Source organism: Geospiza fortis, unplaced genomic scaffold (genome assembly GCF_000277835.1).
Source record: "Geospiza fortis unplaced genomic scaffold, GeoFor_1.0 scaffold744, whole genome shotgun sequence".
In the NCBI taxonomy this organism is placed as follows: Eukaryota; Metazoa; Chordata; class Aves; order Passeriformes; family Thraupidae; genus Geospiza; species Geospiza fortis.
In genome coordinates, this window is record NW_005054617.1 from 39,458 (window position 1) to 61,524 (window position 22,067).

The following is a 22,067-nucleotide window of genomic DNA, read 5'->3' on the forward strand; positions in this document are numbered from 1 at the left end:
AAGAGAACTAAAGCAGACAAGGGGAGGGTTTGAGGAATGTCTCTGAAAGCAGCAAAATTCAGGTGGACATAGGCACAGTGCCCAGCTGAGTGCTGGTAGCCAGGGAGATGGCAGGGTTGGAGAACAAATCTGCAGTGAGGAAGTGTGCTTGGTCAGGAGATTTCCTCCTGAGACTCTCCATGGAGGAAGAGTAGGAGTAAAGGAAGCAGAGGCTGGAGTGGGAAATGGGGCCTTTGAGAGGAAAGCAGAAGGTGGGAGGAAAGGACGGACACCGTGACGCAGAAGGGACAAAGGTGAGAGCCATGAGTGGCAGGGACAAGGCTGCAAAAGCAACTGCTGTGAAAGCTGCCCAGCTAAACAGCTCAAATGTATTACTCCTTCTTGGGAGGAAAGGCAGAGAAAACAACAAAGGTCATGCCCAGCTTATTACAAATGCTGGGCACACACGATGATCTGCACTGTCCCCACACCTGGCAAAGGGACAAGCCACATTCATCTGATATTACTTGAAAGTCCAGCCAGATCTGAATTTCTGCCAAGTCCAGCAGGTTTCCAGGGCTGAGATTCCACTTCCAGCCCACTTTTACAAGTTAAAACAAAAAGAAAACAAAATATGGCTGCTTAGACAAAAGCATTTCCAGGGAAATAGAGATTTGTGGCTTATCTGTTTAGCTAGTCAACACAACGCTAAACTGATAGAAACAGCTTTGAAGAAAACAGATTTCCTTATAACTTCCACAAGACAAACTCATTCCCACAGCCACTTTTGCTGGCACACAAGCTACCCTGACTCCTCTCTCTCAGCATTCTTACCTCCTCCTCCAGTTTCACCACCTTGGCCTGAGCGTTGTTCAGGGCCTGGTCTCGGATCTCGATGTGTCTCCGCTGGTCCTCGTTGGTGGAGCGGGCAGCAGCCAGCTCTATTTCCAGTTTCTCTTTTTCCCTCTGTGTTTCCTTGTCTGTGGATAAAAAAGTGATACTTATCAATGCACAGCACTTGTCTCTGCCCAGTTTTCAGGAGCCTTTCCCTCCAGAGGTGAAGGGATGATTGCACTGGGACTTCTCACAAGAAAGAGAATGCAAATCTAGTGCTAAGAGGGAAAAGAAGAGGACATGGCTTTCAAGGAAGAGAAGGACCTGTAATCCTGAAAAACAAGTATGGTACCTTCAAGCAACAATGTGCCACAAAGATAGTGAGAAGGAACAGAAGGTGCATCGCTCAGTACAGTTACTCAGGTAATTTGCTGTGATTATACAGATGGTTAGTGAAACTTGGCACCTCCTCACCCCTGAGCTTTCAGCAGTGGAAAACAAACTGAGTAATTTTAATATCTTGGGCTGGGGAGAGAGATAGCAGACTGGTGTTCCTGAAAAACTTGTGTTCCTTTTTTCCACACTGACCCCCCAAACTGGAAGAGGCTTCTGTCCTTTCTTAGAGGAACCCCCAGCAATATCTTCAGAGGAGTCAGAAAACAAATCAGCAGCAAGAACTCCTCAGTCTTCCTCTACTGCCTGTAAAAATGACTCCCTAGGCCAGAAGTGAGGCGCATACATCTGTTCTGTCCCTTCCCAGAGCAGACCTGCCACCCCAAACACAGCAGCTCATCCTTTTCTGCTGCTCTCCAGGAAGAGCTGGAGCAGCAATGCTGAGTGTTGCAGGAACAGGGCACTGCCTTCATAAAAACATAGATAGGATAAAAATAATTGGAGACTGGAGAAATTATCACAAAGGGTGTAAGGCAAAGCCACAACACAGGGCTGATGTCCTCTGTGTATGTTGCCATTCCCAGCTCAAGCCAACCAAGCTCCAAAGATAACATTAACCCACTTGCTGCATACACAACCACAGAATACTGCCTGGAGTGATCTACACCCAGCACTGATGACACCAGAGAAACTGCATTCCAGAAACCAATATCCCACGACAAAGGAATGAGGACAAGGAGTGGAAGGCTTGAAAAACAGGAACAAGGTGCTGGGTGTTAGGACAGACTGCCTATGGAGCACACAGGCCCATTTGTGCAAGCATGTGCATAACTATATTTACAGGACCACAATTACTCCCTTTCTTCTGCCAGCAAAGAGCCAGGAGCAAAGCTTTAGCAACACAGAGCAGCTAAAGATTCCCTTCTGCCAGGGATCCAACACAGCCCACACACAGGTTGCAAAACAAATCTGTCCACCAACAGCACCCAGAGCTCTGCAGAGCAAACCATGAGCCAGCCCAGGGCCAGGCCAGGACATAAGGACAAATGTCATCACATGATGGGGTTTTTTTTGCCCATCTTTTCCCAGCATTTCTCCTCTCCTCCACCCAGGAATGAGTTGCTGCCAGTGTGAGCACATTACACTGTACTGCAGAGACTGAGCTGCATTGAGACAGGGTGGCATTGTGCCAGCAGGTATCAGTCAGTGCTACCAGGCTGTTTGTTAATCTGCAAATGCTTGCAGAGAGGCTTTTGGAGGTTTTGTTGCACACTTTTCTCCAAATGAGAACTGCTTCACTTGACAAGTGCCTGCAGCACCCCTAGAAATACTGGGACTGATTAAATGCAGGACTGTGGCTTCCATGTTCAGCCAAAAGGAGAGGCCACACAGCTTTGACCTCCCCAATTTCTGGGTGCGCCTATGAACCTCAGTGTCCACCAGCAGAAGGAGAGAATAAAATCCCAGACTTCCCAGTACCACCAGGAGTTTGGAATTCACTCCCTGACAGCCATTTACTTGCAAGGCAAACCACAAGGAATAAGCTAAAGATGACACAAGAGAGGGACACCAGAATCTGTCAGGGTAGTTGCAGTGTCTATTACACCACAGAAAAACTCTGTTTTGCAATTTTATTGCACTACCTTTTTATATAACAATTGGAGAAAAGTGAGCATTGTCAGAAGGGTGGAGCACACTGTGGGATGAGAGAAAAGTTGGCCCGACGCCGTTAGCCTCAAGACGTTTCAGAACAAAGGAAAAGCAGCATTTCACACCCGTCATTTTGGTTTGCCTTGTGATAAATCCACTGCTGTGGACAGAATTCCTGACCCTCACCCAGCCCAGCAGACTACAGGAGTGTTCATCCCCTTTATTTTTGCTCAACAGGATAGGGCAGTGGCAAATTAAAGAGGAAGGAGATAGGAGACCTAGCAGGCTCCTCTCCTACTGGCCTTAACTCATGCCAGGACTGCTGGTGGCATGGGAAGGTTTCATTTCAAAGCTTTCAAGGAATAAAATATATAGATAAAATATGCAAATTATGGGTAAATACTCATTTTATGGTTTAACTGAAAATTACCTGTGCTTCAATATCTCTAATAAATCCCATCAGATTGATTTTAGATACTGACAGAAAAGGAATTCTCGGATCCCTCCTCCTTTCTCCATTGCCAGCTTTGGGCTGCCACTGCCCTGGTTTCTGTGCTGAGCATTAACCTGCTGCACTGTCCTCCCTCCCAGGTGACTGGAGCTTTCCAGTGACCCACAAAGGCTGTGGAACTCACTTTGTGCAAAGAGCTGAGAGATGGTTTTCCGATTGTCTTCAGAGCCCTCAAACTCCTTCTCTGCCAGCTGCTTGTTGGCTGTCTCCATGCGTTCTGCAAAACAATTCAATAAAGGCAAAAGAAATAATTAACAACTTTTAAGCTTTAAATACAGCCTATCGGAAGTTGGCACTCATTTTTGAAATGTTTTTAATTATGTCCTTAAGGAAATACACTCAATGAAACAAAAAAGGTTAAAGTTCCAAAGAAATTATTTTAAACGTCTATAACACAGAAGTTTATTTTTTCAATTTATACCTTTATTTTTTCCACAAAAATAAATCCCAGCACGCAATTAAAAGATCTCTTATAACTCTCCACTAAATCTTAACAGGAGATTAAATTACTGTTGTCCAATTACCTGACTTGAGGGAATAGTGTAAAACCCTAAAAACAGATTAACAGCTCTGCTGCTCCAAGCTGCTAGAAACTTGTATCAGTCTGTGAAAATTAGAATGAAATGTTTATGCTGTATTTTATTATGAATTAGATTATTTAATGCAGGCCTTTGTGGACAGTACTGGGAAATGCATGGCTTTACTCCCTGGATGCAAAACAATTTCTGTGAGTCTTAGTAAAAGACACGAGGCAGTGACAGCATGCAGGACTATCAGAAGGCTTTCTTAAAAAAATTAAACTTCCAGTTTAAACAACTGTTTGTGCACCTTCAAAAATCTCAAATTGCAGATGATTTCCACCTTCCAAACTAATGCTTAAACTTTTCCCCCCAGTAAGGTCAAATACCACTCAACACCACTCTGCTGCCAGCCGTGGGGCTGCCTCAGCCTCTTAGCAAGAACCAGACACCAATAACAGCTCACTCTGGAAAAGGAAGGGAGATCCAAAAAACCAGATGCCTACACTGATAAGGAATGACAAGACCTTCAGGAAGAACAGACACTCTGCAGTTTGTATGTCAGTGCAAAAAGGGTCACTGGACAGGAAATAAAGTGAACATGCCTGGTGTGGGATTAGGCAGTCAGCAAAACCTCTTTCCATTTGTGTAAACTGAACAAATTGTACAAATTGTCTCTAGGATATAAGACATGAGAGAATTCCAGGCTTGCATCTGGTTTATGGTATTTGGCTTATCACATGTTTCTTGTCAATGAGAAACAGGCTGGAAATGAAAGACTGCAGCCCTCTCCTAAACCTGTCTTTTCCATTCTTCCAGCAAGTGCTTAAAATCTCTGACTACTGAATGCACCTGAGGATCTTGTCATATTCCAGTCGTGTCAGACTGAATTCTGCAGCAAAACTCTGTCCTGCCAAGTAAACATAACAATAAAAACCCTCAGCATTGAAGAACAGAAGTTTTATTTCATTTACCTCTTAGATCCCTGTTGAAATCATGAAGCCTACGAATTTCTCCTTCCAGTTTGTTTCTCATGGCTTTTTCCAGGGCATCCCGCTTAGAGGATGATTTCTCCAGGTTTTTGTAGGCCTCTGAAACTTGCTGAATTTCTGTTTCCAGCTGCAGTGAAAGTGAAAACAAGCACATAATATTTTCCACTAACAAATTTCATTGTCTCGGACAGGAGATTACTTTGTCTCAAGTGTTCTTTATTGAAGGAAACCTATACTTATACACTAAGTAGAAAAAAGTCTCAGGTCTGTGATGAATCCCTCTCTAGAAAGAATACCAGTGGCTGAATAATTTTGCAATAAAATATGCTTTATCCTTCCTTTCAGGATATGCTTTATTCTTCAGTGTAAAGCTTCTCTGATCATCTAGAGCAGGAGATTCTCTCCTAACTCTCCTTGCTGGGCATGATTTGCTATGGAAGTGTGGATCCACACCATAGCAAACCCCATCAGCACTGTCTACAGCAAATGATCAACAGGGAGGTGGAGGGAAGTGCATTTGTATCCTTCTGTCATTATCAGGAAGCTGTCAAACAATTCTCTCAAGTATTTCCTGGCCAGAAACATTAAAAAAAAAAAATACGACCAAACAAACATAAGAGGTAAAAGGTAACATGGGGAATAATGAGTGTGGAAAGCCACACTGGTCATCTAAACTCAAGGACAAGCACCAACACATTTTTCTGGCCCCAAACACAGCTCAGTGCAAAGAGCACAGCAAGACCCACAAAGTCCTAAATTGCTAAGTAGCATCAGCCTTTCCACAGCTGCAAGGCAAAAGCAAAGCTGACCTGCTGCCCAGCTTTAAACCACTGGTCATCAAGAAGTTATTTCTGTGAGGCAGCATGAAAATACCTCCACACATGCACATTAATGATGGGTCTGTCTCACTGGGGTATTTCCTTTTAAATGTCTTAGCATCATTTATTCTGCTTGTTCCATAAAACCAAAGGAGGCAAATAGCTGGGTCCAAATCAAGATATTAAGTTTTCATGGAAATTGTGTGGTGTTGAGAGAGGGACAAAAGGAATGTTAGTCCCAGTCCTGCAGTCCAAATGTCTTTAATGTAGCTATAGCAGCACTACTTGCCCTGCACACTGTGGTGCCAACCAGTTTTGTAGCCATGTCCCCTCTGCCTCCTTGAGTGGCTGTGGTCTCATGCCACCCCAAGCAGGCCCTTCCTGCAGCTCTGAGGTCTTTTGGGGAAAATGAAACCTGCTGCTATCCTGGACAAACCTTAACTTAGCCAAGCAATCCAAGCAGTCAGCCTCTTCAGCAGCTGAGGAGGATGTGCTTCTGAGCAAGGTCAGTGAACTATTAGCAGAAAACTGAAGGCTTTGATTCCATCTTCTGCCAAAGTTAAGCTGCTGCCCAAAGGCACACGACACAGACTAATCAATCTGCATACGAAAGACTCTAAAGTACCTCATCAATCCCTTCAGCAAAGGAATCCAACACTTGCAGGTTAAATGATTCAATTAGGGACTAGACCAGAGACAGGAGAATGCCTGAATTACACAACCACCCACCTTCTGCAGCCGGGCCACCTTCTCATAGCACCCATCCAGCTCCTGCCGTAGGGACCGGTTCTCCTCGGACAGGATTTCCACCATTTGCTGGGCCCTGGACACGATGGCAAAAGGATCCACTTGCACCTGCTGGTATGGGGAAGGGATCTGCTGGGCTCTCATGGAGTAGGAGTCTCCTTGCTGCTGCTGCTGCTGCTGGGGGCCCAGGAAGGGCTGGCATAGTCGGTACAGATCCCCCTGCTGGACTGGGTTGGACAGGAAAGGCTGCTGGGGCCGGGGCAGAACACCAGGATCTGCCTGGCTGGGAGTCAGAGGTTGCTGATGCTGGGATGGGGACAGCCTAGAGGGTGGTGGAGACTGGAGCAAAGTCAAAGATCCCAGGGATGTCAAGGAGGAAGTTGGGCTGTGGTGGTGAGGTGGTCTCTGTTGTAACTGCAGCTGCACATCTGGGTTCTGCCTGGAAAACAGAGAGCACAGGCTCCATCACAGTCATGCACAGGAAGGTGCACAAACCAGGGACAAGGTGTGTAGCTCCTGTGCACGTCTTCCCATACAAAAGACTCAAGTGAGGCTTTCTTCCATTTAAAAAGCATTTCAAAATCAAATCTTTAGCAAATTCTAAGAACACAAAGGTGTTTCCTAGAAACTATTTTTTTTTACAGAAGTACTAAAAGACAGTGCATCAACAACTACTGGACAAAATTATTTTTGTAACTTTTCTCCACACTTTGTGGATAAAACTGCTCAACTAAGGACTGCTAAGAACAGGCTCTTTTGTTCTGGCCTTAAATGTGCCATCTGTCATCGAGAAAACAATCTTCTTCTGCAAGCCAGGATAGAGAGTTGAAAGCATTGGCTAAGCTTGATGCTAAGTGTTCCAGCATCACTGATCTGAGCTTTCTGAAATATCAATCAATAAACTGCAGCCTGGCTAAATGAGACAAATAAAGGATCTGAAAACCAACCTAAGAATCAGAAGCAGCATTTCATTCCAACCTGCCCTGTCCTAGGCAGTAGGTGTGCTTACTGCTCCTAACAATAACCTCTGCAGGCTATCAGAGACACATCTACCAATCTATAACCTGCCTGAGTCTGCCACAGAATTACATCCAAGCTACACCCTCTCACATTTCCCAGGCTCTGGAGATCCCCAGCTCAACTCCTGCTGCATCAGCCAAGTGAGAAATCTGCCTGAGAAGACTGTGGATTTATCATGCTTGGATGACCTCAGGAGGCAGGATTTGCTTTCTCCTCCAAAAACATTCAACCTTTAACTTGTCTGGATGTTCTTTATTCTAACAGTTGAAGTCCCTCCCTCTCCATGCTGCAGCCAGTCTCTTCTTGAGCATGGAGCTCAGGCCAGAGCAGACCCAGCCTGGCAGCTCAGCGTGTCCTGCTGCTCTGACAAAATTCCCACCCTTTGGGATGCCCTTCAGCCCTGCAGCTGGAAAAGCAACACACTGTTGTTCCACCTGGCCAGAGCTGCTACAGAACACCCCTCTGGCTGCCTGTGCTCCCAGGAGGGACTCCTGCTCTGCAGAGGATGGACAAGGCAGCTCACAGCATTCCTACAGCACCAGGAACTGACAGCAGTGAGCAGGAAGCTGAGCTGGGAGCTCAAGGGTTACACACAATTCTGAGCCCAAGTGCAAACACTCAGCACCATCCTTCCTGCTCTCCAAGAAGAAGGAATCACTCCTTGCACCCACCACTCACATCTGGGCACTACTCACATCTGGCAGCAGCACAGGGGAGTTCAGCAGCTCTCAGCCTAGCACAGGGTTCACTATTTCAGCATCATGCCCTTCATGTCTCACTGCCCTGCTTCCCTGCAGAGAAACCTCCAAGCTCCCGCTCAAATTCCTTAATGGAGGAACAAATCTAGCCTTTGTTAACTAAGAAAAAACAGAATCACTGCTCGAGCTATTGTTTCTCTCCTCACTTTCAGATGACTGTGGTCCCTGCCAGCAGCATCATTTCAGGAGCTGTATTTCCCCAGAAATGATCATTTGCAGCATGAGGATTTCAGGGGTCATGCAGAAGAGTGATGTGCAATTAATTTCCTCAGGAATGTTCAGTTTAGTAGCAGCAATTTGGTGCTTCTCCTCCCAGGGGGGCAGCTCTACTTATTGTTGCACTGATTTCATTAACTTCATTTGCCAGTTCTCATAATGAAGAATGAGGCCAAAGCATCACAGGCCATGCTCAAGGTCACCTGGTTTGTCTCAGGTGGTTTCCTGCTGCTTTCTCAGCTCACCCAGTTGTGTGCAGAGTTAAAACTTTGCATCCTCACAAACCACTCATCTCCCCGAGTTTATTCTTTACCTATCACCAATGCCCTGCTTTGATGTTGTAATCAATTAGGGAATAACCTTGCTGTGACATTTCATCTGTGATGACCTACAGAGTTAGATCAAAAAGAAATACATTGCCAGTCTGCCTCATGGGTGCAAAAAACCAATTTTCAACCTACAAAACACTCTTTTCCAGTCTGAAAACAACCTGGAGCAGATACTCAGGGAGACTGGTGTCAGTGAGTTAATCTTAAAAGCCTCATGAGGATGATTTAGATGCCAGTGTTAACATTTTGACTAAAAACATCTTGTTATTCTGTCAACAGAGACCCAGTGGCAGAACCTTGCCATCCTAAGCACCAATGAGATGAACAAAATAATGGCCAAAGAAACACAACAGCAGCACTTTAATTCTGAAGGGCCAGTGGAACTGACATGCCTTGTAATGATCATTTCTTTTTAAACCTATTGTAAAGAACAACTCTAGGAAATCATGGCTGAGTATTTCTAAACAGGATACATTTCCAAGAATTCCAGCATCTTGGCACTCAGATCCAAAGCCTCTCATAGTCTTGAAATTATATCAGTCTTGTGGGCTCAAGCTAGAACATGAGAGCTTGGAGTCCCTAGCTCTGTGGCATTACCAACAGCATTAGGGCTTCCAAAATGTCACAAATGCATTTATATTCCCAGCAGAACAAGACAGCACAGCTGGGTTAATACATCCTAAAAAATTATATTTAAAAAATACCATCTTGAAAAAAATTGTATTTCAAAATCCTGGTAACCTCACAGTGACACCAGACTTTTTAAGATCTTGCATGCAAACTTTTACATACACATTCAAAGAACTTTTTGGCATTCCCACTGCTTACAATTTAGTCTTATAAAATACTTACATACATTTTGTGGGTAAAAAATACCTGGCTCTGGGATTTCTTTATATTAACAAGAGAAATGAAGAATTTATTTCTCTGGTAAAGCAATTTTGGGTTGAGAGAGTCAGAAAGGTAAACAAACACAATTTGGATTTTTTCAATATTTTTATGCTACACTGCAAAACGTAAAGGTAAAATTGACTATTTGTGTCACTTAACAGTATTGCTGATAAAATGGTAGCAAAAAATTCCCTCCGTGAGAGAATGAGTCCTCAGGTAACCCTGCAATAGCAATCACAATTTTATCTGAACCAACCACTTCAGAAAAAATGTAGACTCTCAAAACACACATACAACAAAATTACACAACCTCCTTCCATTTGCCTCAGTGTCACAGAGACCTGAATAAACCAAATGCAGGGGGAAAACAAAACTCAGAGCAATTACCCCTACAAGTATTCGGGTTTGGAAGCATAACTTTAAGGGCCACTTCTCTGTGCACCATGCAGGAATTTCTGCTCTCTGGCATGGACAGAGGAACTCCACAGAGGCCAAGTACAAACCTGGATTTATGGCTCTGCAAGCACCAGGGTGAGCTGAGCTTTTGGGGCAGGAAGGCAGAGCCAGGCAGCGAGGGCAGCTCTGCAGCCATGGGGTGCTCAGGCTGCCAGGACAGAGGGACACACACAAGGTCTGTGGCACAGCAGCACAGTGGGGAAGGCCAAGAATGAAAGGACCAGGAAAGATCTCTGGCTCTTTAAGGTTTTTTCTAATGCCTTCCCAGCTTGTCCTGCCCGTTTCATGTCCAAGAAGCTCCAGCTCCCCTTCTGCACGAAGCAGGAAATGCTGCCCGCGGGAGGGAGCACGCTCCACTCCATTACACAGCCGAAATCAAACCCAGGAATTTTTGTTCTGCTGCCCAGTCACACCTGATTAGCCCCCACTTTGATGCTGCTCAGGGGAACGCAGTGCACACGGTGATTTACTAATTACGGGACAAATTCTGCAGACCTCCCTCTCAAAAACTTTCTGTGAAGTCGATGGGATTAATCACCTCAGCAGGAGCTCAGTCACTTGGGCTCCAGACAGAGGATGGCGCTTGAATCAGAGAGACAAGGAGCTTCCTCTGCATCAAAAAAATGCATCAGACAGGAGCTTCCTCTGCACCCAAAAATGCACTAGACAGGAGCTTCCTCTGTACCCAAAACTGCATCAGACAGGGGCTTCCTCTGTACCCTAAAATGCACCAGACAGGAGCTTCCTCTGCACCCAAAAATGCACCAGACAGGAGCTTCCTCTGCACTCAAAAATGTATCAGACAGGAGCTTCTTCTGCTCCCAAAAATGCATCAGACAGGGGCTTCATCTGCAACCAAAAATGCACCAGACAGGGCTTTATCTGCACCTAGAAATGCATCAGACAGGGGCTTTCTCTGTACCTAAAAATGCATCAGACAGGAGCTTCTTCTGCTCCCAAAAATGTATCAGACAGGGGCTTCTTCTGCTCCCCAAAATGTATCAGACAGGGGCTTCATATGCACCCAAAAATACATCAGACAGGAGCTTCCTCTGCACCCAAAACTGCATCAGACAGGGGCTTTTTCTGCACCCAAAAATGCATCGGACAGGGGCTTTTTCTGCACCCAAAGCTGCTCCAGCCCTCGCTGTGTTGCCACAGGAGCCCTTGCAGCCCCAGGACACAGAGCCCAAGGCACTCATGCTCTGCTCTTACACTGGAGGGGTGTTTTCACAACCAATGGTAAAGTGCAGCTGAAGTATTAGGGAGAGAACTCAATGGAGCTTCACATGTGGCCAGCCCTCTTCTAAACTTTCTGTAAAATTGCCAAATAACAGCAGAGATGCCTCCGGCATGCCCGGTATTTACATTAAACCAACATCATTACCAACATACACTGCTCCCAAACTTCCACCGCCCAGGAGCAGGTGAGGCAAACTGTTTGCAGACTGGTTTAAACTTACCACACAGCCCATTCCTTTCCCAGACTGGGGAGGGTGAAGCATGAGAATGCTGTGAATTCCCCAATGTTTATCTTGCTCAACGAGTTTTATTTAACCGCATCATTAGGTCACCCTCAAATTCCCCCGAACAATGAGGGGAAAAACCCGCAGAAAAGGGTGTGGCTTCGGGAGCACAGAGAAGGGGCTTTGTTTCCTTGACGCACAATTCAAAAAATGCACACATTTACCAATCCAAATGAATCCCGATAAAGGCTGAGCCGCGGTGCAGGAAAGCTGGAGACTGCAAGGACGCTCCTGGTGAGAAGCAAAAGCTCTCCCCGGAGCTGTTTGCCTTTAAAATCCCCATACCATCACCCAGCTGCACCTTCAGCAACACAGAAGGTTTCTTGTCTAAATGACAGTTTCTCTTACAGCATGTGGGAGAGGGAGGGGAATAGAGGACTCGCTGCCTTCCTTTGCTACGCTGCTCTGTAATTTATGGATTAGTCTTGCAATTGTTCTACTGCTCCAGCATTTGCCTGCAAAGGAAACCTCTCCTCTGTGCAGCTATTTAGGTTAAAAAGTAACCTCATTAGATTCCCAGTGCTTTGAAGACAAATTTCAGTTGCTTCCCCTACTGGAAACCTTGCCAGCTGAACCTTTCTCCTCCCCCTCCTTCCCCCCACCATGTTCTTTCAAAGCAGCCAGGATCCATCCAATACAGACAAAAATCACCCTGTCTAGAGGAGCTGACTGCTGGCGTGTTTTCAAATACCTCTCCCTTGAACAGCAAGCAGGCTACATCTCACTGCATATAATATAAGGAGTATTTCTGATGCAGCAGAACCACCAAGGAGCTGTTTCCCCTCTCTGCCCCATGTGCACAGAGGTTTGAGGCCTTTGAATTTGCAAAAACATTTGCAACGAGCTTCTACAATCATTACCCCCCCTAAACCCTTTACTTCCCCTTTTCCTGGCCTCTTTATTATTTATTTAGCCAGATCAAAGGGTCTTTTCATCAGGCTTGTATGCTGCTGAAGTCATTTCAGATCACAAACAATGGTGGACAAACTCTGAAAATAGCTCCTCATAGGGCTAGGAAGGTTCTGAGCAGATTCAAACTCCCTAAAGCTCAGACTCTGCTCCCAAACACTGACTGGTTTCTTCAAGCTCCCCTCAAAATGTGCAAACACAAATTCACAGAGACCTCTCCATTTACATCCTCCTGTTGCTCCTCTGAATTACCCTTTTAGCTTCAAAATGAGGCCAAAATCACGACAGCAGATCCCACCTGGTGTCAGGCAGGGATGAGATGGTATGGGAACAGGTAAAGTGAAGCTGGGGTTTATTAAGGTTTAAAACCTTAATAAAACTTCATCTTCCCACACGGACATCAGTGTTTGGTTCAAGCCAAATCCAGCTCCTTATCTAGAGGGAACCAGAACAGGCTGAGATTTCAAATGATGCAAGAAAAATGAGCAAAAGCTGAACAAGCAAGCCTGGGATGAGGCATAAATCATATTCCATTTTTGTCTCCTACACTTCGAACCACTGAAAATAAAATTCTAAAAACTCTACAGGACTCTCAGAGGTGATTTTTGTTACCTGCACCATTATTGCTTTCATTCACTTTTTCCTTTCCTATGTGATCCACTTTTAAGAAAATTCTTTTGCCTGGCGGATGTAATTAAAGAACAACTTAATTCTTGCAATAAGTAACTGCAAGTTTCTACAATGAATCAGACCATAACTTTGGCTTTTGTAGCAAAGCTTTTGTGAGGCTCTGGAGCCTCAGCATTGAACTTCCCCATACCATAAAATCAAGCTGGCTTGTTTCGGATCTTTTTTTTTTTGTAAAAAAGCATCAGGCCTCTCTAGTCAGCTACTGAAGCAGGTAACAGTCCTCCCAGACAGTCTCTGCAGCTGAACACAACATGTCATCTCACATAATGAAAATGAGGTCTTTGCAGAAGGAAAACCTGTCTCAGGAATGAAGGTGATTGAAAGTTTTATATCGTCATTCTCCACATGGCTGTTTTAGTTTTATATTGTCATTCATGGACTGAGTTTTATGTTGTCATTCCCTATGTGGCTGTCACAGGGCTTGTTTTAAGGTCTCTCTTACCTGACTGAGCCATACTCAGGGGGATGCTGATACCTCATCATAGGCCCATCAGATCTTCCCTGCTGGCTCATGCGATGGTCACTATAGAAATGCCCCGAGTCCTGAGGCTTGCAGTTCATAGATGGGGTGGACACGTTTTTGTAAGGGTACTCTGGGGGAGGCCCCCGCTGCTCCATTCCTTTGATGCTGGGCTGGGAAGGGGGCTGCACCGAATTCTTGTAGAACTCATTGGAGCTAGAATTTTTGTAAGGGTCGCTGGACTGCTGGGGAGAGAGTGGGGACAGCGGGGAGAGCGGCGCGCTGGTGACGGGCGCGTGGGCCTTGACCCCACTGGTGGCCAGGGACAGCTGCATCAGCCGCTCGCTCAGGGAGCGCACGTGGCCCTGCTTGAGGTCCTTCAGTCCCTCGTCCTGGTGCACCTTTCCCGGGCTCACCCGCTGCACCGTGGGCCTCCCCTCAGTCCTCATCTTCTGGTTGGTGACGCCCGTGACGTAGAAGGCGGCCCCGACGCTGGCGTGCGGCTGGCCCCGGAAATACTGCGACTGCACCTTGGCCTCCTCGTAGGTCGGGAGGTCCTCGCTGTTCTGCAGGCGTGGTGAGAGCTGCTTCTCCATGATGCTGTTGTCCACCTGTATCTCCTGGCCCTGGGGCTCCTGGCGGGCAGCATGAGTGACCAGCTGGTGCTCCTGGGAGCTCAGCCCTTCGTTCTGAGAGGCCGGGCTGCCGGTGCTGCTGAAAGGGGGGGCATTGCCTGTGGCTTGCTGGTGTAAGGCCAGAAGGTTGCGGTTGTCATTTGGGTTCCCGTATCGGAGCTGCTCCTGCAGCAGGCGCTGTAAAACTGTCGTAGCTGCTTGCTCTTCTGAATTCCTCATCTCAAACTGTGGTGCCTTTTGGGTGGAACGTAAAAGCTGCCCTTGACCTAAGGAAAGGAGACACGGTTATTAGCGCCTGAGTGGATCGAGGGAGAGATATTCAGGAGCAACGGCTTGAAATACAGAAAAAAAGCAGGTTAGATTACCAAAGGTTCCCATAACAATGGAGGTCATCAAGGCCCGTGGAGACCTAAGAAGGACGTGCATGCCCGGGGGGCAAAGCCTCAGAAAGGTGATGAAAGGTGACTTGAAAGTTTATAGGCAAATCAATCCGCTTCAAGCTGTAGGGATGCGTGCCAAATACCTCAGACAGCATCTCGGGCAAAAAGGAGACGTGGAATTCACAGGATGATGGTAAAAATGCCTGAAACCTGTTTGCTTTATACTTGGAGTTACCAACAGTGAAATACACTTCCCATATTTGTAGGCAGACAAGGACTGAAGTGTGAAATCAGCAATTGTCAGTTTTAAGGGAAAGAAAAAAACAAAAAAGAGGCCCATTGAGATAGCATATGGTTCAAAAGAAGTAAAGAAATCTCTCGGCTTGCATAAAGCAAGTCATGAATACCTAGTTAGCCAGCAGGTTTTCAGAATTATGAAATGCCCAGAGTGAGATCAGCACCTCTTCTCCTTGCTGCAGAAAACCCCAGGCACGGTGCAAGTGAGGACTCGGGAACTTCCTGCTATACAAAGGCAACCAAATCCTCACACATCTAAATATCCTCAGCGGAATGCATGCAAATGCAAGGGGAGGAAAAAGAGTTGTCTGATCTAAGGAACAGAAAAAGACCTCTGAGTGGCAGGAAAAAACACTGCTTCCCAATGAGAGAAACACAAAGAGCCAATGTCAGGCACATCCTAAGTACAGATTAAGCCAGTGACCAACAGCAATTGCATTTTGCTCAGTCTCCCAGTGGAGTCAGGAGTGTGTCATGGAAACTCAGGCCCACTGGCCTTGCCTGAGTTGAAATATCAAAAATTAATTATACCTTTGAGACATGTAACTGAAAGCAGAGCTCCTTTTGAGCTAGAACAGCTCAGAATAGAGCTCAGCCGCACTCGCTGGCCAAGCTGCGGCTCTGCCCTGACAGCAGAACACGTGTTGGTGTTCTAGCATTTTCTTTTGTGACCTTTTTTCTGCATTACATTGTCCCTTAGCAGAAGGTAACTTGTTCCCAACAGTTTGTTCTGTGGCAGAACCAGGAGGCCTGAAGGGTCTGCTTTGTGCTGCATCTCCACAACCTCCCTGTCTGCTCCCTCAGAACACTCAACCCCTGCAACCCAAGGACTCCCACTGGGCACACAAAAGCCTCCTGCAAATCTTAATGAAGAGAAAGTTAAAATCCACCTCATTCCAGGCTGCCCACCACGGCAGGAATTCAGGCCCTGTTAGCTGACCTGGAATGTGACTCCTTTGAAATGCTGTTTGAAGTGGCACATACCTTTGTCCTTCACTTGCAGTTCCCTGGTAAGGAGGAGCAGTTCTGCCACATGGGGGGACAAACTCAGCCTTCCTCCTGCAAACCCAAGATCTCCACTCAGAGATGGCTTCAGGCTCCTCTTCAGCAGGCCTGATCACTTGATACTCCCCTCGCTCCCAAAATAATTCTGAGGAAAGCATTGAAAATATAATTTTAATCAGTAGATGAGACCCTCCAAATAATAAACCTTAGCCCATATTTCAGATTTTCCTTTTGTAGCTTCTTGTTTTCTCCCAGAGCCCAACAATTTTGATCCCTTTAGGATGAATGAACCCCTGTGTCCCCAGCAATCTCCTCCAGCTGCTGCTTTAATCATGACCATTTCTGCTCCAAGATTAAATGTTGCCAAGTAATGCTTTGTCCCATCTGTGCTTCCAAGTGAAACAGTGATTAAAACCCGCTAATTCTTTAACTCCATTGTTTTATTTTTTGCTCAGAATGAAAGCTGCAGCACAGATGAGGATGCCCTGTGCTTATGGCTCCTTTGCCAGTGGTGCTGAGTATTTCAAACTGTGTCAGCAGAAATCCTCTGGTGGATGGTGACACTGTGAAATGCTTGATAAACTTCAACACACTGTGTCTCAGAAATGACTGTGAGAATGATCAGTTTGTAAATATTAGCTTTATTTTACAGACTAGGAAAGTCAGGGGAAGAAAAGGACACTGACAAGAGTTTATGCCAGAAATACATTGCAGAGCACAGCTCTAATTCCCAAAACACTCTTTAATTACATTACTTTTTTCCTTCAGAATATGAATATGAAGCAGTAAAGAAATTTTAACCATTGAGAGGAGAAGCAGGAGAATACAGAACAATGTGTATTTAGGCATGTTACAAGAAGCAGTTACTGAAGGTGTCCTAAAGAAAAAGCAGTGCAAAAGATATGAAACATATTTGTGCACTCAGTGTAGTCATACTTTAAGGAAAGGCAATGAAAATAGAACTAGTGAAACTAAAAATATTCATTGATACGTATAATTTAACTTAATTTCCTGGAATGTTGCAAAAAATAAAGTGAACAGATGTAGTGAAGGAATGCAGACGTGGATACTTCTGTCTCTGACTTATTACAGCACAAATCCACACCCAACAAAAACTATCTCAGATCTGCAAGTTAAATACTTGAGGTGTCAACAGCAATTTCAAGGCACATGAACAATATCTAAGGAGAGAACAAGGCAGTGTTGTGTGGTGTGGTACTTCAAGATGGTGGTTGAAAAAAGCAGCTAATGTCAAATTCTTAACTGGTGACTTAGCTCAAGAGGGATATATTGAAAACAGCTGCCAGCAAATATGCAGTAAAGAGCCTTTAAAGCAGGCATTAAAGATAGCAGATAACTAGAGCAATTTCTAGCCTCTTTTCTCAGTGTTGCACAACAGAAGTTAAGGATTCCTCATCCCCCTCACACCAGAATCATCACTGACTCTTCTTTTTATATTTATTTTAAACCAAGCTGCCCTGAGCAACCCTTTTTATTAGAGTATACAAAGGCTTTTATTATGCAATATGATGCTGCCTTTCCACCCAAAGATTTCTTTTGTCTCAACTGGAAAAATCTAAGGAGGTGGTGGGGGGGATTGTTTATTTTTTTAATACAAAGATACAATCCAGCTTGAGATTCTGCCTCTCTGCCTTAAAGATTTTTTTTCAACAGACAAATCCAATCTGTGCATGTTTAACTCCTTCAAATGCTCCAGGAACCATTTCACATGCAGAGCTTCACTCCTCAGCACTACCAGCTCATTCTGCTGAGCTGATGGAGGGAAGGCACAGTTCACACTGAAAAACATTTGCTGGAACTGAATACTACTAATTTTAGTGTGGGTGTAAACTAGAAATCAACCTGGAAACCCAAAGCAAAAGGTGGGCTGAGATACAATATGAAGATATTCTGGCCAACAAATCCGCTTTCTTTAAATACCAACTGGTAGCCTATTTTTTTCTCTGTGCATGTTTAACTCCTTCAAATGCTCCAGGAACCATTTCACATGCAGAGCTTCACTCCTCAGCACTACCAGCTCATTCTGCTGAGCTGATGGAGGGAAGCCACAGTTCACACTGGAAAACATTTGCTGGAACTGAATACTACTAATTTTAGTGTGGGTGTAAACTAGAAATCAACCTGGAAACCCAAAGCAAAAGGTGGGCTGAGATACAATATGAAGATATTCTGGCCAACAAATCCGCTTTCTTTAAATACCAACTGGTAGCCTATTTTTTTCAGTTTTATCCCATTATTTTTAATTAACAAAGAAAATCTTGTGCAACTAACTTGGGTGGCAGCATTCCTGGAATCTGCTTTCTGAGCAGGCTGAAAACTCCTGGCAGAACCAGTGAGTTAACTTTTCTATTAACAAAACACAAAAATGAACAGTACAATTGGTGCTGAAGCCCATGTGTTATTTATTTGGACACCAAACTCTATTTTTTTGTCAGGCTCTTCCAGCAATTTCGGTTTTCACTGTGCCAAAGATGGAAATTAGTGAGATGCACTGGAAAAGTTGTTATGATAGAGCTGGAAGGAAATTGGGAAGGTTCTGTAGATACTTTAAACAGACATATTTGGGGGTTTAGCCTACATCTATTATGATTGATAGGGCTGAAATCAGACTAGCAACAACTCTGCCAAAGTGTATGGATTGGATGGTGCACTCTCCATAGCCACAAAGCCTGGAAACACCTTTTCCAGTGGAAAATCCAGGTTTAGATCAAATCTCATCCAAGCAACCACGGTGAGATTTCCCAGGCTGAATCAATTTTGCAATTTGCTCCCAAGCATTGTAGCTCTATCATCTTACACCTCATTCTGAACTCTGGTCTGAAATTACTGCTGGTAATTTGAGGGAAAAGCTCTGGAGGAAACATCAGAACCTAGAACTGCTAGAACTAAGACAGGAATTGCAAATAATGCTTCACCATGCTGAGATCAAGAATGGGCACAAAATGGGGGTAGTGTAGGTACTATTTAAGGAAGAAAAGCCTCATGTTTGCAGGGCATTGTGTAAAAACCCAGTAGCTGAGGCTTCTGACTTAAACATCACGTAATTATGCACAGGAACCTTGCCAGTCCCTCGTGAGGATGGAAGATTAATGAAGAATTTAAAATGATAATACTGCCAGGCTGTAGGGAACCAAAGCAGCACATTTCTGTACAGTATGCAAATATTTTCCAGCATTATAAAAATAAACAAGCTTAGACAAGTGAGCGACTCACCACCGTTTGATGAGTGGCTCTAATGCTATAGCTCAATAAACCTGCATGGAGCAATAATAACCTCACAAGCAAAGAGAAGCATCTTTAGCTTGTGAAACCAAGAGGAATGCAAGAGTCCCTGTGAGGACAGCCTGTGCATACTTGCCCAGAATTACTGCTTAGCCAAGGAGCTAATTAGCTTACACATCAGGTGGGATGGGAACAGGTTCACCATCTCGTCAGGGCTGCACTACAGTTAAGCACTTTCAGTTTTACTCCTAAGTTTTGTGTCACTCACGCCTGAAACAATCCAGTGTCAGACTTCAAACTCCAGCAGCAAATTCTGTAGAGCAATTCTGTGGTTTCTTAAAGGATGGCCTTGTGATACTGCCCATCCTGGCTGGCAGCAGGGGATGGGATGCTACCAGGCAGATGAAGTTTTTGGTTGGTTTTTAAGTGCTGGGCTTTCTTCAGACAGACCTGCACTCTGCAATAGAGGAGGGGACAGGAAACAGAGTGGAAAGGACCAGCTGTGAGGTCCCTGGGCAATACTCCCATTCTGAGTCACCCCTGGGTAATGGAAACACTGCTGCTCCATGGCCCACGCAAAGCCCAGCAGGCTGATCCCTGATCCTGCAGAATTCACTCAACCTGTGTCATTGGAACCGCGGCTGTTCTGCACCAAGGCTCAGAGGCAAGGTCCCAAATTATTTAATGAACAGTGGAGGTTATCACTGAATGCTCTTTGCTTCCTTCCAGTCCTACCCAAGGAGGAGGAGGAGGAGAAGGGACAGAATACACACCAGGCTAGTCCTGGAGAATAAAGATTCCCAACGTCTGGCGCCAACACCCAGACCTGCAAGGCAGCACCCAACAAGTCCCAGCATTGTGAGATCACTTTAGCACCTGCTCCTAACCTGGAGGAGGTTCCAGGCTCCAACCATAAACACCTCCCCAGCTCCCATTCAACCCTCCCGGCCCTGCCTGCCTCCATCTGCTGCCCCTGGCTCAGGTGATCCCGCAGGGTGGCACCCAGCAGGTGCATGGAGTGCTGCCAGCATTACTCATCTTCATTCCAGAAGGGCAGAGTCACCGGGCAAACAAGAAAAACTTCCTTCTTTTAACGAAAAACAAGAACAATGTCACCCGGAGGGGGGCAAATAAGATGCATACCCATTGTATTAGATCATCGTGCTACAGCAAGGAAAAGCCAGGAGAACAACCAAAGACTGGTCCTGGTTTTAACAACTCTCCCTGCCAAACTGAGTCCACCTGAGCAAGGATTAGACTGTCCCTAATCCTGCCCGTCAAACACTGGCACCAGGCACAGGGAAGCCTGGCAGGCTGAAGAAAAGGCAGCAAGTTGCTTGGTCTGGCTGGAGATAAATAAGTCAAGACATCAACATGGGAAGATCCCCCCTAAATTACATCTCAAAGGAAAAAACTGACAAGACCTTACTTGACCTTTGAATTACTGCTCCCCTCACTAAAAAGTATCAATTTCTTCCCAGGGAAGTTCCTATATAATCTTCACCAACATAATTTAGGCTTTATATTACAAAGGAAAAAAAGAATAAACACTTACAAAGCCCAGTATAAATAGGAATGTGTAGTGGCTTTTAAGCACTTTGAAAAGAATGCTTTGGGGTTTCAAGTTCCTCCCTAAAATTTTAAAAGTGACAGGAGCAGGACGATTTACTCTGAATATACCAGTCTAATAGGAAAACCAGCTGTTTTTATTGAGAATATTTCTACATGAAGACATCACCCCACTCAATTACTTGCACTGTTATGCAGCACTACCTAACACTGCTCACACATCTGCACAGTCACAACCCTTTAGGGGCAGGTACTGCCATTTCTGCATCATTAATGAAACACAAATTCCAGCACAGGCAAAGGAAGCTCTGCTATCAACTCCAGAAAGGCCAAAATCTCACCTTTTAGATGTCTTCTTGCTAAAACCACCTCAAGCTCATGCAGCTTCAGCCACACCAGGTCTCATTTCAGAGAGCTGCCTCCCAGCACAGAGCAAGCAAGATTCATCTGCCTCAAACTTCAGCAATTTCCAGTTATTATCCCTGCAGAACTGGGGAATTGCTGCAGTTTGAATTCAAGATCAAGCTTTGTTTTGTGTTTTGAGAATGCTCCACTTCTGGCTGCTGCTGGCACTCAGGCAGCGCCCTGCTTCTGTCGTCAGCAGCCCCTGTCCCACAACCATCCCAACTATGCCTCAGCACCAGTTTCATTGCATTGTGTGGTTTCTCCATTCCTCCCCTGATTTAGTCCAGGCCTCTCCTCGAGGCTCTCAGATAATGAAAACCATGTGAGAGTAAAATGTAATCTTCAAACACGCAAACCAGTTTCATGTGCATTATCAGAAGGGAGCAAAATGTTGACAGTGCATCATTTGTCCCTACAGATAGGATCAGACTCTTTTAATTGCTGCTGAGATTAAAAAAAAAAATAAAAATTGGAATCACCATCTACATTAAAAATAAAGTCAAAATTCGAAGCTAAAAGCTTAAGCAGTCCTGAAAACAATGGAAATATGATCCTCAAAGATATAAATCCATTTTTGTGCCACCTTAAGGTAGTTTTTCCTCATATGTCAGTTGTGACATCCTGAAAATTTATATCATAAGTTGACACAAATAAAAAACCGTAGGTGGAGGAGGATGTAGAGAAGAAAACAACCACTATGGCCTAACTTTAGCATGGAATTTTCTGGCTTTTTCTAGCAATACCACAATTTAAACTATTTTAAGCCCCATATGGAGGAGCTCTTCTTCTTTCAGAATGCTGTTTCACAGAATTTAAAGAGACTAACCACAGAACCC

General features: G+C 45.0%; 1 protein-coding gene across 2 annotated transcripts in view; it reads right to left on the reverse strand.

Moving 5' to 3' along the window:
• AMOT (angiomotin) overlaps window positions 1-22,067 on the reverse strand; it is a 50,392-nt gene that overhangs the window by 20,239 nt on the left and 8,086 nt on the right. For both annotated transcript variants that reach the window (XM_031064688.1, XM_005430301.3), the window contains exons 2-7: window positions 15,994-16,159; window positions 13,680-14,598; window positions 6,425-6,881; window positions 4,860-5,004; window positions 3,492-3,584; window positions 814-959 (exon numbers count right to left, since the gene is read on the reverse strand). In XM_031064688.1, coding sequence (XP_030920548.1) covers window positions 814-959; window positions 3,492-3,584; window positions 4,860-5,004; window positions 6,425-6,881; window positions 13,680-14,551 — 1,713 coding nt within the window. In that variant the 5' untranslated portion in view covers window positions 14,552-14,598; window positions 15,994-16,159. The remainder of the gene's footprint in view (window positions 1-813; window positions 960-3,491; window positions 3,585-4,859; window positions 5,005-6,424; window positions 6,882-13,679; window positions 14,599-15,993; window positions 16,160-22,067) is intronic.